General features: G+C 36.8%; 1 protein-coding gene across 1 annotated transcript in view; it reads right to left on the reverse strand.

Annotated features, from left to right (window-relative positions):
- Window positions 1-4,389: 4,389 nt before the first annotated feature.
- The window catches only part of ADGB (androglobin), a 106,784-nt gene continuing 95,800 nt past the window's right edge, over window positions 4,390-15,373 (reverse strand). Inside the window, exons 30-35 of the mRNA XM_065632031.1 lie at window positions 13,580-13,767; window positions 11,776-11,931; window positions 9,304-9,418; window positions 7,766-7,868; window positions 6,211-6,394; window positions 4,390-4,566 (exon numbers count right to left, since the gene is read on the reverse strand). Coding sequence (XP_065488103.1) covers window positions 4,390-4,566; window positions 6,211-6,394; window positions 7,766-7,868; window positions 9,304-9,418; window positions 11,776-11,931; window positions 13,580-13,767 — 923 coding nt within the window. The remainder of the gene's footprint in view (window positions 4,567-6,210; window positions 6,395-7,765; window positions 7,869-9,303; window positions 9,419-11,775; window positions 11,932-13,579; window positions 13,768-15,373) is intronic.

Below are 15,373 nucleotides of genomic sequence, written 5' to 3' on the forward strand. Positions count from 1 at the left end.
AGGGTAGCTGGGAAAAATGTCTGTGATGCCATGCTGAGTTGGGCACACACCCGCGGGGTTTATTTCAGCTTTCTCAGGCTGAGGGTACACAAGCCTGGGTATTGTTTTCCATAGATTGTGCTGTACCCACTGGGCTACCATGTGCATGATGCTTGCCCTTAGGGAGAAGTTAAGATGTTGGGCAGTGTAGCCCAGGTTTCAGAGAGGACCGTGTATCCAGATCTGACCCCAAGTGATGTGTTCTTGGGTTCATACAGTATCTCGTGGTCAGATTAGCCTGCCAGTCTTGGAACCACTGTCCCTAACCACATTCTTCTTGCCACAGAAATCAAAGGTCCAGAGTCTCACCTGGCCACCCTCCCATTTTTTTACTTTATTTTGTCTAGTAACATCTTCAGTGCACCTTTCTCTTGTGCTATTGTCTCACTTCATATGATGCAGGCTGTTTCTTCTCCTTCCCTGATTTTCTACTTCTTTCCTGTCTTTGCCCTCCTTTGAGATGGAGGACAACAGCATCTTGTTTTTCTGTAAATAACAAGAATATTTATATCATTGAAACATTACCTGGGCTGTGAATCTATTAGGGCTGGTTCAAGAAATCAATGAGAGGAAAAAAGGCCTCTGAAAGTGAGATTTCTTCCATTCTGCAAACTGCTGTGTGATTATGCAAAGCTGTTCTCTTATGTTTTCTGCCAGACAAAATATGTAGACACTTTTCTTGGCTTTTGGAGGGGAAATGCTGTGCATGTGCATAAACGCTCTGTCTCATCCTTGAATTAAAATGAGACCTTATATAGCTGGTTAACTACACATTGTCGGGGTGCGCAGACTGGCAGCTCAGAACTGAGCCTGATTTCACAGCACATTACTTGTCTCAGCATCCTGGAACGGGCTTTATCTGGTTTTTGGTCTGTAGCTCATTGTGTAAATGCCAGCCAAATTAACACAAAGCAGATGGGACAAGTCATTTGAAGATTAATGAAGCTACTTGCGTTGAAAAGTAACCTTAGATATGTATTTTCATGAAAAAGATCCTTTCTAGTTCATAATAGCTGGTCAAAAGGAAGGGATCAAGCAGTGAAAACCGCTAAAGCTTAGCAGAACACACCTACAAAGAATTATTAGAAGTGATTAACTCTTTACAGAGTTAATCCCCATTAAGTCAGTGACTTAATTTCTTTCTTGGTTACCTGCATCGCTTTGTGAATGCTACCATTTTTCCTGAATTGTAGAAGTAAAGCAAGCAAACTAAGAAATTCCTGAGGGGTTATTCACAATGCAGTCTAACATGTTGAAAAGTTTTCATTCTCCTCTGGCATTTGCAGTTTCCATCAAAACTTTTCAAAACTTCTGCTGAACAGTGACAGTTTCCTTTGCTGCTTTGATGCAGCCAGTCCTCTATTGCATCTCCAGTACGACTGTCATCTTAAAATATCAAGCAATCATGTCTTGACTCAGAAAAGCTTTCCCTATCCTGTTCTGTAAAGGGCTTTACCCCATGTTTCAATCCTTTGCTGAGGTTCTTTACCAAATAAGAAAGTACATAATTGAAAATTGTCCTTATACCTCTACTGAATCTGGGTCTGAATGACCAGGCTGAGTATAGCAGGAATGATGACTACCCTAATACTAGAACTTTTATTACAGGAAACCTTCAGAAAATATGAATACTTGATGTAATATGGCATATTTCTGAAACATACAATCTGTAAAAACAGAATTTGAGCAATTTCTTGCACTCAATACAGACAGTAAATTCATTTGATATAAAGGCTGATTAAATTTCATAAAATTATGGTGCATAAAAGCTCTTTGACTCCCAAAAGGAAAAAGAATAAAAGTACTTTATCCACGTGAACACATAATTCGACTATTGAACAACTTGGTTTACAATCTAGAGGCAACAATCCTACCAATGAAAACACAATATATAGTCTTACTTGTTTGTTTTTCTTACAGTAAAGTGCTAAACATGATGGCTCCTTAAATTACTGCAAATATCTGTTTTGAAATACGGTTACATTTTTGGTTTAGTTTTTGTACTTCTTTCCCCGCTAACGTAGCCTGTAATATAGTGCACCACGTAAAAGGCTGTTGTGTTGATGTAAAACTGCTGCATATGAATTTTCATCAGTCATCTGTTTCTGGGTCCAATGTATGTAAATTCTTCGGCAAAATCCAAAATAGGTTTTCTCTCCCAGGCTCCATTATGAGGTAAGTGGATATTTTGTTTTTCTGGAATATGCACAGGGATTTAATAAAACTGCTGCTGTGTTTCTCTTAAAACAGTACGTACTCCAAAGTACATGCAATTAAACAGTGTGACAGTAATTCACTCCCTCATATCTCCATTGTTGAAGTGATAAATGAGCCACTAGAGACATTACAAACCACACAGCAGATTTTGACGATGCCACATTACTCTTTGAAATGAGGAAATCATGAAACTTAGAATTGTGTATAATATCAGAGCTAGATTTGATAATGTACAACTGAGTACACTGCGGCTGAGTTTAAGCCAGTTTATAGCTGACTCCATGCAGGGATGGGTTGTGATCATGCAGGTTATTAGCTGAATTTTTGACATTTAGATGTCGATTATGCTGCCTTTTGGAATTGGATTGATTTTTACAACAGAATGTCATTATACCACTTGCAGTGACATCAAGAACAGAACTTTAGCTTAATCTTCCTCTACAGAAGCTCATTAGAGATTCACATAAGAAGACAACCAACACGTGCTATTGCCATGGAAACAAGATGGAATATTATGAAGCGGTATAGCCCATATTCCAAAATAGAGAGGACAAAGTCAGAGCAATTATAGCACAAGACTGACAGGCTTTTTATTTGCAGCCTGTATGGGTCAAAGGAAAACTTAGCTCCTGCTCTTTGAAATGAAAATCACCAGTGCAGTTTTAGGACCCTAGTTTCAATTCCTCCATTTCAAACATGAAAACTCAAGCCAGTTAGTTTAGTTTATGTTGTATGGGAGGAAGGGGGCCAAATGGAGTCAGAGGCATCACAGCAGGTGTGTAGGTGTGATGATGTACAAAGAACAGACATCACAGAACTGATAGAGGAGTGAGTCAAGTTCAAGCCAGGCAGCGAGGTACTGATAAAACAGAGGTGAGCAAAACCAGCAGAAGCTGAACATCTGGTACATCATTAAGACACAGAAGAAAGGCTTGTTTCAAATGCAATGGCTAGCCAGCACCAGCAACCAGAATGCAAAGGATGAAATTTCTTGTGATTTGCATTAAGTAGGTAGAGTCTGATGGTTTCTGACGTTGCCTTGATAATTACATGCTTTTGGATATCCTGGGCATATTGTATGTACACAATATGTAGGCAGTCTGACTTCCAAAGCTTCTAGTTGTGACTACACACACAGAAAACTCTTTAAGCCATTTAAAACAGCTCTGTCTGATCTAGAGAGAGTTTTCAACATTGCTAGAGTTTTGACCATTGTCTCTGAGTACAGCATGCTAGCTAGTGAGTATGAATGCACTTATTTTTTGTGTTTTATGACAATATCAAAAAATACAGGAATTCTATGCTAATAGAAGCAGGAGCTTAGAGAAAATATTTTACCCTTCATGTAGAAAGCCTGTGATTGCCACTTCATTCACACACTAGTTCTACCTTTAAGAAACATTTTTAAATTCCAGCTGAAGGTCTAGGAACTAAGGAACTATTGTAATCACTTTGAGCACCAGAGGCAAAATATAGCTTAGGAAAGATAAACAAAGAGAGTAATAGAGTTTTAAGGAGTATTCAACAAGCCATGGAAGGTCGTACCATGACTTTGCAACTACAGAGAGTTACTGTGAAGATTCAAAACCACTTAAGAGAATGATGAAAGCAAAAAAATGCTACAGTACACAGAAAGTTTGTGAACACCTACTGAACCAGGCTTTGGGAAGCCTTCCAATGCCTGCATATGAAAAGTGCAGTATGCCACTATTTAATTCTTATAAACTCCAAAAATTGTCATCCACTTAAGGAGCTCATGTTTCTGCCAAGTTAAATGACTTCAAAACTGATAGGTTACTGATTAATTTTTGACTGGTTCTGATTTGTTTGGAAAAAGAAGACAAAGACACTGCGATTTTAGGAGAAGAATCTGAATGGAATAAGAATTTTTATTGCAAAATTTTGTTCCAGTAAAACATACAAACTTTAATAGTAGGGAGTACCTTTATGAGAAGCAAAATACCATGCACTTTGTTAAAAATAAGAATACTAGATCATTTTTTTCACTAGCACCAGGCAAAGAGATAAAATGTGATATAGTTGACAAAAATACTGGAAAATAACGTTCTTTCTCTTGTTTGCGTATAAACTTTCTTTCCCAAACTCTTAAATGTAATTCAGTAGTGCTAGCAACTACTTTTTTTTCACTAAACTTTTTCTCTTTTTTGGGCTTTTCTTGTCTTGCTCTGCTCTCAGGGCTGCCTCTTGAGCTGCCAGCTCTTCTTGTTTCATGCGCTCAGCCTCTAGCAGCTTATTTCTGTATGCTTCCCGAATGCTGTGAACTCTGCCTCGGGTCTCATCTAAGGATGCCTAGCCAAAAGCAAACAGCAATACCCGCCCAACACATTAATCTTGATTTCATCACAAGGAACTGCATCCTTCCTGTTATGTTTCACATTGTGACTCTGTAAGTACAGGGAGAGCATCTCTCCTTGTCTCTTTACATGTGTTTTTATTGATTTGTCACAGTGACACAGCTGTCAATCTTGTTACCATGAAGAAAAAGAGAAACTTCAGGATTTTTTTTTTTTTAAATTACCAACATAATAAGCTAATTGTCTGAAAGGAGGATAGGGCAACAGACTAGTTACCCATCCGGGTCTAGTCCCTTTTCAGTTACTGGCTTGCTTTGTTGTGTTAAACAAGTCCCTCAAAACCTATTTTTCAGAAATGCCAAAATGGCCTAGGAAATCTAGTCTTTTCAGAGACTAAAGGAGCCTAAATCACATTGACCTTCAAGAAGACTTAGGGCAAGTGGGACTTGGACACTTCTGAAAACTTTTTCCTTTACATTTCCACCCTGGAAAATGGGGATACCTGGATACTTTCATATAGTTATCTGTGGCCTACAGACGAGAAAACTGTAAAAGTGCTAATCAGCACAGTATGCATATTGACAAGTAACTCTCATATTAAATTCATACTGTGAAGTGTCTTTAAGGGACATACTTTATAGAAAGAGCTGAGGAACTACTCTTAATAAAAATTTGCCGTTCTAATATGTGATACATTAGGCATTCAAAATCACAGCAACATCTGAAAACACAGACGTGTTCTTATTAGGATCAATCAGTCACCGGTGGAGAAATACGGCCCCTTGCAGACTTGTAGTTAAGTAATATAAATCAGGCTGTGTGGGAACTTGCTAAGGAGGTGTTTTCAAGTGATGTTTGTAAACTGGTTGTTTTGATGTAGAATTATTTTTATTGTTTCTTACCCACTTTTAAGAGCTCTGAATAGTCACCAGCTGATTGCTAGTGGTTATTCTATCATCACTGTGTAACAAACATTTTGTTCCTGTTGATGCTCAATGGTTAAACTGATTTTATTAAAATATTTGTATCAATTTCATGTGCAAATGCACTGGCTGAGTTAATCCTAACAATGGATCTTCCACTAATACTACCACATTTATTATTTATACACATAGTTTTTTACAGATTAATAATTCAATTTTTTTGTTTGCTGGCATCATGCATATTCCAGGAAAACTGTGTTCTCTAACTTTGCTGTAAGACATGTTAGGAGCAACTGGCCCTCATATGTAAATTATCTTGTTCTTTATTAGTTTCCAAAAAGCCCTATACAATTCTATTGCCAAAAAAACCAGCCAAGCCAGAGATACTTTATCTAAAATACATCTGGTCATGTATGTCAAATGCTCAATTTATTCTCACTTATAACTATCCTTTTATGGTGGTAGTCTTAAAATAGTGCTTTTGCAAAGAGCTGTATCAAGAAAGTACTAAAAATATATTAAGGATGTTGTGTAGTACTATTTTTTTTCCCTAGGACCTTTAGTTTTAACCTTTACCCAAGCAAAATTTCAAGCTTGTTCACTATTTCTAATTATTGGTACTCAATACAAAAGTCCTGAGAATGATTGATCAAGATATTCATACCAGTGGTGGATATCGCAGTAATAGTTACTGGAAAGTTATCTTGAAAACCTACCTGCAGATTCTCATACATTTCCATTATATTTTGCTTCAATAAAGCTCTGTCATTTTGTTCTTTTTCTCTTTCTTGCAAAGCCAAATCTCGAAGTTCCCTAAAATGGTTGATTTTTTCCACTTTACGTATCTCTTGCTGTTGAATGATAGACTCATTTCTTAGCACAGACTCAGACCTTGTTTTCCTGAAGGAAATACAAAGATATTTATCTCATTTCAAATACTGTTTTGGGTGGTGTATATTTTGCTTAACACCTATATGCATATATTTGGCTTCTATACTGCATTGTCACCACTGTATGGTTAGATATGGTTAAGGAGTCACTTCTCTGCTTATATATTACACTGATGAGAAAGTACATTGCTGAAGCCAGGTCTTCTTACACTAGAGCATCTATTTCAAAAATATTTGTAAAATCATGCTCATCTTTGAGCATTTCCAAAAGTCCTACATGTAACACTTATTTTTAATTTGCAAGAAATATCATTTTTCCAGAAGTTTTTGATATTATAATTCAGCATTGAGACAAATGTAGATTTGCCTGGTTTTGGTTTGTTTTGTTTTTCCGCTGGCATAATGGCAGCTAAGTGGATAATATCTTTTTATAAGTTGACTTAACTGACTAGTGTAAAAGTCAAGGAGTTGAATAAAATGAACTGCTTACAAGACTTAAGCCCGTGGAAGAGATTTTGCCATATTTTCTACTGTTTAAATATTATTCACGTCAATATACCACCACTTTCCCTTTCAATTTAAAATTAAATTGGGCAATTTTTTCAGCATGTTCTAAGGTCTTCTGAAAATCAGTGAGCTGCATAAATGCCACACAAATAGAAATGGACTTAAGCATGAACTGGGTTCTAGCTGCAGCTGAGCAAACATGCAGGTGCATGTGTATCAGCTAGATAGGTTCATATCAACACATAATATAGTTTTGAATAAATAATATGATGAATAAAATTATTTCAGCTATTAACTATTATTAATAGAACAGCATTTATTAAATGTTATTTGAAGCTAGCATCACATCCTGACAAATTTCATATATGCTTCTTTCAAGATGACCACTGAAATAAACTTATTTGCCTGCACATGGATTTTCTTCAAATTTTTGTATCACATTCTCATTACATGCAATACAGAGGTTCAGCTCCTTTGATATGTATTATGGTAAGGAAAGGACACGAATTATAAATAGATGAAGGAAAGAACAGATTTTAAAACACATTCATGCCAGGAAAACTGTATCTTGATGCCGTCTACTCTTCTGCCATCACTACTGAGTGATTTTGTTTACACAACACGAAGGACAGACAAAAACATGGACCAGGATTTTCACAGCAACTTTAACAAGTGTGTTGCAGAATTGTAGCTTACTTCAATGACATGTGAAGGATAAAGTCTAAATTCATATCTATTATGCTGCATCCAGTTACAGATATGATACAAATGCATAAAATATATTTCATTTACTACTTTCTCTATATGAAAATCTTTAGCCATTCTTTTCATTTTGGTGTTTAACTGGGACTTTGTTGTTCTTGCTGCATTTTACCTCATGTAAGGATTAAGGTCTATAGGCTCCCACTTTTTTTGCTGCATTTGTAAGCTTGAGTCAATAGTTGCTTGAGATGCTTTCTTTCCTGTGGAAGGAGAATCTACAATAGAACAGATTAAACTGGTTATTCAGTTATGCTAGGAGGCTCCATCTAAATTCTTACATAGTTTTCTTCTTTTAGCTCAGCAGAATACATTATTAAATGAGAATATGGGTAGGAGAGGATATAATATTTCTGTCTTTTTATTTCCAACGCTCATGATAGAATCAAAGATGGTGCAAAAAACTCACATATGCTAGACTGAAATTAATATATGTATTTTAGCTAAATCCATAGTATAGTACTCATGAAGGTTTGCAAATCTAAGGAAGAACATTTAATTTAAAGTGCCTAAAGAATATAAGAACAACTTATAATCAGCAAGGAATCACATTCTTTTATTAAAAAAAAATCAATAAAAATCTGATTGTTCAGTCCTTGCTGTAGTTTAAAAAATATATATTCCCTTTTGGGCAGAGATTTAGTTTAGGAAATACCAGTCTAAAGAAAAAAAGTCCCATGACAACTTAAAATTGTCATTTTTTTAACCACATGGATAGTAACCATGTTATGCTTTAATGTAGCATGCTCACAATACAACAATGTAGCTGATATGAAACAGGCCACTGGGCTGAGCTGCGTTGTGATTTTTTCAACACTTCCTTCTTTCTTTGTCTGGATGTGCTAAAAATGTTTGTGAAATTTGATGAGACTTAACAAGTTACCTACTGGTCACAGGTTCTCGTTCCATGCACATGAGCCATGACCAGATATTGTCACAATCAGACTGGGTATTATACTTTCCTTTTTGTGAAGGCCTGATCTCAGCATTATTCTTAGAAGAAAAGAAAGAAGAAACAGCCTTGCACACAGTTCAAATTTTCATCAGAATCCAGTAATTGCCAGGGAATAAAAAATAAGTCTCCACAGAAGTTGTAACCACTGAATAAAACTGAATGACACTTATGGAAGCTGCCAGGAAGCTGATGCTACTCAGTATGCACTTTTTGACACTTCACTTCCAGAGCCGCATCCATGGACAGTTTCCATGAACATTAACATAAAAAAATGTGCATTAGAAGTATTAGTGTCTTACTGACACACTATTTCAACTGTTAAACAATTATTTAAATATTTCTACACTAATGGCCTCTAGTACTCTACTTGGAATTGAAGGAGAAGGTGTTTATCACTGAACTTCCAAAAAATTCAGGTTAATTTAGGGTTAGAATTCTAGTACAGAAGGACTGCCTAAAGTTTGCCTAAGGGTAACGTGACAACCTCTAAGAGGCTGAGTCTGAAAATAAAGAAATGCAACAATTAAAACCAAGAGGGGGTAGAGAAGATGGAGACTAAGAATGCCATTGTGCATTTAGACATCTTTATTGGGGCTGTTCTATACATTTACTACCGGTACTTAACACAGAAGTATTTTCTAAGGACCTGAACATGATAACCACAGTGAACCAAAGACATGCTTGCCAGAAAGTTATACCTTTACCTATTTCTTCTGAACGAGGCATTAAACTGGCAGTCATAGTCCCAGCTGTGGGCTCCTCTGAATCTCTCACAGCACACTTATTAATAAACCGCATGCGTTCCTGAAAAGCCTAGAGATCAAAGTTTTAATCCAGATAAGAAAACTTCTACTGCATACTTTAAATCCCAAAGCATTTTTAAAAGTAAGAATCTATATGTGTTCAATAAGACAGTAAATTTTCAAGTCCAGTGCATGTGAGATATGATGCTACTTCATATTACCGGTAAGTATATTTCACTGGTTTGATCTATGAAAACATCACATCTAACTACAGGAATACCATTAGTGAGTCATTGGGGAGAAAAAAAGATGAACATAAGAGGACGACATTTCATGTCAGAGTCATATTCAAGCCATATCTCCAACAGATATTTTTTCTGAAGTAACAGCCTGTCAACATTAAACATCCAATTTTTCTAGTAATATTTTGGAACTTAAATTTGTTGTGCGGAGGAGAAATCAATTAGCATTAGCACTTGAATTTCATCTTTAATTTCTATCAAGTATGTCTTGAATATATGAATAAGAACTCCTAAGAAAATCTTTGTGAGATGGTAGTTCAGTAAAATAAAGAGTAGGCAGTACAATGTGAATGGTTTCACTTCACTCAATGCATACTGGCTATATTTAGTACTTATCCCAAATGAGAAAACAATGCTGTCAATAACAAAGCTAATGCCAGAGAGCAGTATGCAACTCTGCCTGGGGCTGGAATCAGAAAAGATGCTAGGGTTCCCATGGAATCAATCCTGAGACATTGAATACTTACAGTAAAGATCATCATGCAAGGAAATACTGGAAAATCACTGATCTCTGGGCAGTTTAAAATAATCTTCAGATTTAAAACAAAAACAAATAAAACACCCTGAAAAGCAAGGTTCCCTCATAGCTGAATGTATGGTCAGAATACATTCAGCTACTGCGTCTCTGTAGGGAAAGATCACTTCCCCCTAGGAGCTCCTATAGCCTGGGGGTTTAGACTTCTGAGAAATGAGAGCTATGGGTGCAAGCCTTTCAGACTCAGTTACCTTTGATGCCAGAACCAGGCATCACCACTTCTGTCTGTCTTTTCAGAAGGTGATTTTGGCTCTCTGGCTTTCTCTTAAGGGATCAGATTGCCAGAATGGATGGAGAAGCCAAAGGCCAGCCTGGAGTCAAGCACCTAATTCCCAAAGACAGAAGGTATGTGACTCCTGGAACAGGCAGATGCAGGGTGATCAGGAAGAAGTGAAGCTACTTTGTCTGGGTAGCAGACCCCCAGTTTAGACCTTTTTTTAGTGTATTACATGAAGTTGCTTCAATTTTCTTAATGATAGCTGCTGTAGAAAAATGTCGCAGACTTAAAGGGACTTTTTAAATGCAATGCTTTACCTGTAATTCAGATGATTTTCTGATCAAAAAAGGCAATGATTATAGAACCAGCATTCTGAAGAGACTCTACGCATCAAAGGGGATTCATTTCCAACTAATCTTTAGTAGGCTGCACTTGCATTTTCAGCCTCAGCACAGCCAATCAAAGCTGCAGAGTAATGCATCTCTCCTTAGATCAGAATTTAATAAAGTAGTGTTAGAAAAAATTGTGAGCCTTGGATACCCTGAAGAGAACTGAGAAAATCTGAAAGTGTAGCTGGGAAGACCCATGTTTGAGTTTCATTTCTGAAAGGTAATATAAAAAAGGCACAATGTTTCTGTGCTGGGGTTTCTGGATGAGTATCCCTCAATGGTCGTGGTGGTGATAGGGGATGATAGTCAGGTAAGTTTAAAGACTGCATTTTATTGTTTTATTTTCCTTTTTTTTTTTTTTTGTAATGATGTTTCCAGTTCTCAATCAGTCAGCAGTGTAATTCTTTGCTTTGCTAGAAAAGAACTCGTATTACTTTTCCATCTTAAGCATACGTAATGTCAAAAGAGCCCAGCTGCAGCTGATATCTGAATTAGTTTTTCTTCTCCAAAACAGTTAATTTGTACAGAGCAGCATGTACAGGCTAATGGGTAACCTGCACCCTGGAATGAATTTGGGAATCCTGGCTGCAGGGGACAATTTGAGTGATGATATGGCCAGATGCCAGTTCTCCAAGAAAAATCTTTTTGACATGTTTATAACAGTGTATTTCTCACTATAATCTGCCCATGCTAAACTTGTCACAAGTAGCAGCTTTGTAATTGTATAGAGGCAGAGGGCTTTCTGAGGAAAAGCTTTTCTCTATTTTGTAAAGCAGCATCTAAAGTTTCCATGACCTACAGGAGCCTAAAGTGGATAATCTGGATTCCCACCCAGAATTCATGCACATAATCACTTTTGATCCTTTAAGCTTTAAGGACAGGCATATGAAGTCAGGTGTCTTGTTGCGGCAACTGCTCTACTGTCACAGCAGCTCCTGGAACTTGTGAAGAAACATTACTGCAAGGATTGCAGTCTGATACTACCTTGATAGCTCTTCCTGGCTCTGCAGACTCCCATGCTCGTTTCATGGCTTTGATCTCATCTACTCGCTCCGTATCTCTCTTCATGTCCAGAACATCTGCCTCTCTTTGCTCAGTAACTAGACGTAAAGTCCAGTATGCTTTATCTGAAACAGGTGGCTGAAAGCGAAGTATCATAATGTATTCATGGGTATACATCTAGTACCACTATTTAGGATGAAGTTATATTTCTGTATCCTGGTAATTTTCCTGACTGATATGCATAATATATTGATAGTCTTTGACATGCATTACTATAGAAAGTGTCTGCCAAAGGAAAGGAAAATTGCTTTGCAATGTCTAGAAGCAATTTGAGGTGTATTGTTTACATGCTTCCCCCCAGTCCCATACACTCTGTCTGAACAAGAGTATTTTGTAGTGTTTTTCCATGCAACTATCTTATCTCCCTGCTTTTTGCCTGCCTTCCTTCCTTCCCTCCTTCCTTCCTTCCTTCCGTCCTTCCTCTTTTTTTGCTCAAAGTCATATTATATTTAAATAGGCTTTTTGTGTAGAAATACATCATGCTCTGTCTTATGAGGCATCAGGTTCTTTCTAATCACTTCCCAAATTCTCTAACCCACCTTAACACATGGCTTCTCCACAACTGTAGGGTACAAGTGGTACCTGAAATGTAGGAGACTATTCCACCATCTGACTGATGAATGAGATATTGTGTTGCATATATTTCTGGAAACCATACCATCTGCAGAAGCTTTAAGCCCAAGATTTAGAAGTAGAGAGAGGAGGTCAGCTTTTATTTGAAACTAAAGATGGGCATCTTCTTTATCTGCAAGCAGTCTCATCACAAAACTTGCATCTGTTTCAGCGGCAGACTGAAGACCTCCCAAGAACCATCATCCCAGCACCCCTAGCATACTCCATGATTGGAGCTGAAGGCAGAAATCTGACACAGCCTGAAACTGCACTGCATTTCTGCGGCCAACAATCTCAACTGCTCTGAAAGAAAAGTTAACGCACTATTTTGGAACTTCGTATAACTATTCATGGATATGAATGATAGGGAAGTTTGCTGTGCAGCAGGTTTAGTCAACAAAACAATTTAGTAGAGATTTCTTCATGAAAAAATCTATGGAGATGCCCTTCCCCTGAGCTACCTGCCATGAGGCAGCAAAGTTCTTAGCAAAAGCAATACCATTAAAGGAGGAACTGTCACTTTCTTCTTTGCCTTCCATTAATCTGTTTGCAATCCATAAAGTGAATTATTCTTTTTAGGGCATACAGGCTGGCAGTAGCCTTTCTGTCAGCCACAGAACACTCAGATTATCCCACCACAGAGGAGAAGAATTTGCAAGTAGGCAAGTAGGTACCAATTTTTCTGTCATTTTAAGTCAGCAAGTTAATGACATACAAGACAGGAACTGACAATAGGGGACTTATTTCATCTCTCTGGGAAACCATGAAAACTACTACAATGAGAGATTAATGGGACATGAATATGGTGAATTCACAGAGTCTAATAAACCTTCAGTGGAGACAGAAAGTAGATCAACAAAAGGAACAACCAGGAGTTGCTTTATAAATAAACGAAGAAAAAGCACATTACATCTCTAAATGCAGGATGTATGTCTTTTACATGTACAGTTCAATCTCTTTCAGGTGTAAAGCTAAAAAGGTGGCAAAGCAGGGCATAGAGAAATGCAAGGGATACACTAGTGTTAGTAATACTGATCTGCAGACTTGAAAATATCTTTATACTCAGTACAGTGATGGCACATTCAACAAATCCAGTTTTTGGCTTTATTCTCACCTGAGATTCAGGTCGAGATACAACAGATGAAAGTGATCCTCTTTCTTTATTGGACTTCTCTTTTTCTGTCTTCTCAGATGCTTTATCTTTTCCTTTTTTGGTTGATTTAGGAATACTTACAGACTTCCGTTCTTCAACATAATTGAGCATTTGGGAAAAGCTGTTATCCTCATGCTTTTCCCCATATACTATTCAGATGTAGTTACGATGCATGATGAATTAGAGGATACCATTGTCATCCATAAATATATTTCCCCATATAATATCCAGTGTGGAATAACAGCACAAAACAGCCATACAGAAAGAAAAAGAAAAGCCAGCTAATTAGTTGACACTTTCTAGTACTACACTAACAATTATTGTTGGGTCAAGAAAGAATCTGGGGACAAAACAACTTTTAAAAACAGACTTACGAGGTGGACATATTGTGACAGCCTTATCTGTCCTAAATAGTACTTTACCCAGGGCTTAACTGCAAGTTTGCCATGGTCCCTGCACATCAGTCACTGCATTGTTGCCTTGTGTATGGGTCAGTCCAAAGGTTGTAATCTACAGAATCACAGTCTGACTCTTATTTCTCTATAGTCTCATGCAATCTTTGTCAGTGCTATGCACCAGGCAGGTGAGAAGCTCAAAGTAGGTAAAGTCAATTTTCTCACTGTCTCATATCCTTGTAAGTGTGAAGAGCAGAAGTGAAGATACACCCCACCAAAAATACAAGGAAGTTAAGACAAAGAAACATATTTGAGATTTGATTCATATTTAAGAAATTCAAAATTATCCTTCTCAGAAGGAGAGAACATTTTAGATGAATTATTTTATCAGTACACATGTATGCTATATGTATGCTGTATGTTTGAATTACAGATATGGAGAATTGACATTTGTAACACTTATTCTGCACTGTCTTAGTTGGTGGGAGCTGTTAACAAGACATTTTGCATGTCATATCCTTGTTAAAATAAATAAACAAATAAATAAATAAATAAAGCCTGTAATAGTGTATCGCTTTAATAGCACAAGGAAAATGTCAGTTCAAACAACCTGGAATGAACCCACAACACTTTGAGAAAGAATGAAGATCTGAATCTGAAATCTCCCTTTCCCTCCCTTGAGACATTAAAACAAATGTTGAAATCCTAAATTTAGTCAATACAATAAACCAGGGGATTTCTCTTACAAAAAAGAGGAAATGAGTGACTGTTTACAATCTGACAATAACAACAAGGTATCTTTCACTTAATCCTATGCTTTTCTGATTTCTTTCCACTGAGAACAAACCACTGGGCTGCATTATTTGATCCAAAGTCCACTGAATATATTCCACTGGCTTTAATGTACTTTGGATCAGATCTGCAGTGTCATGGCTGAGGTTATATGGATATATAAAATCGTAAATATTAAATATATAGAAACATAATGCACATATAACTACACATAAAAATATATATTATATGATATATATGTGTATTACATCAGACATTATATGTGTTTAAATATGAATTGCATTATTTTTATCTCCTCATGCTACTTAAATAATGTACAATGGCACCAAAGTGCTAAGCTTAAATTGATTCAATGCTACCAAAGCATACATGAAATAATGAAAGCAAACATTAAAGTGGTCTCTACAAATATTGAAGATACTAAAGCAACTCTGCAGGAAATGTAAATACAAAATAAATAGTGATGGCAGTATTTGAAGTTATAATATCATTACATAAATGGCTTTCCAATTAATTTCACATTATCATAACATATTAGCACCATAAATCAGGCTGGTGTACATGCATT

This window comes from Caloenas nicobarica, chromosome 3 (genome assembly GCF_036013445.1).
Source record: "Caloenas nicobarica isolate bCalNic1 chromosome 3, bCalNic1.hap1, whole genome shotgun sequence".
Taxonomy (NCBI): domain Eukaryota; kingdom Metazoa; phylum Chordata; class Aves; order Columbiformes; family Columbidae; genus Caloenas; species Caloenas nicobarica.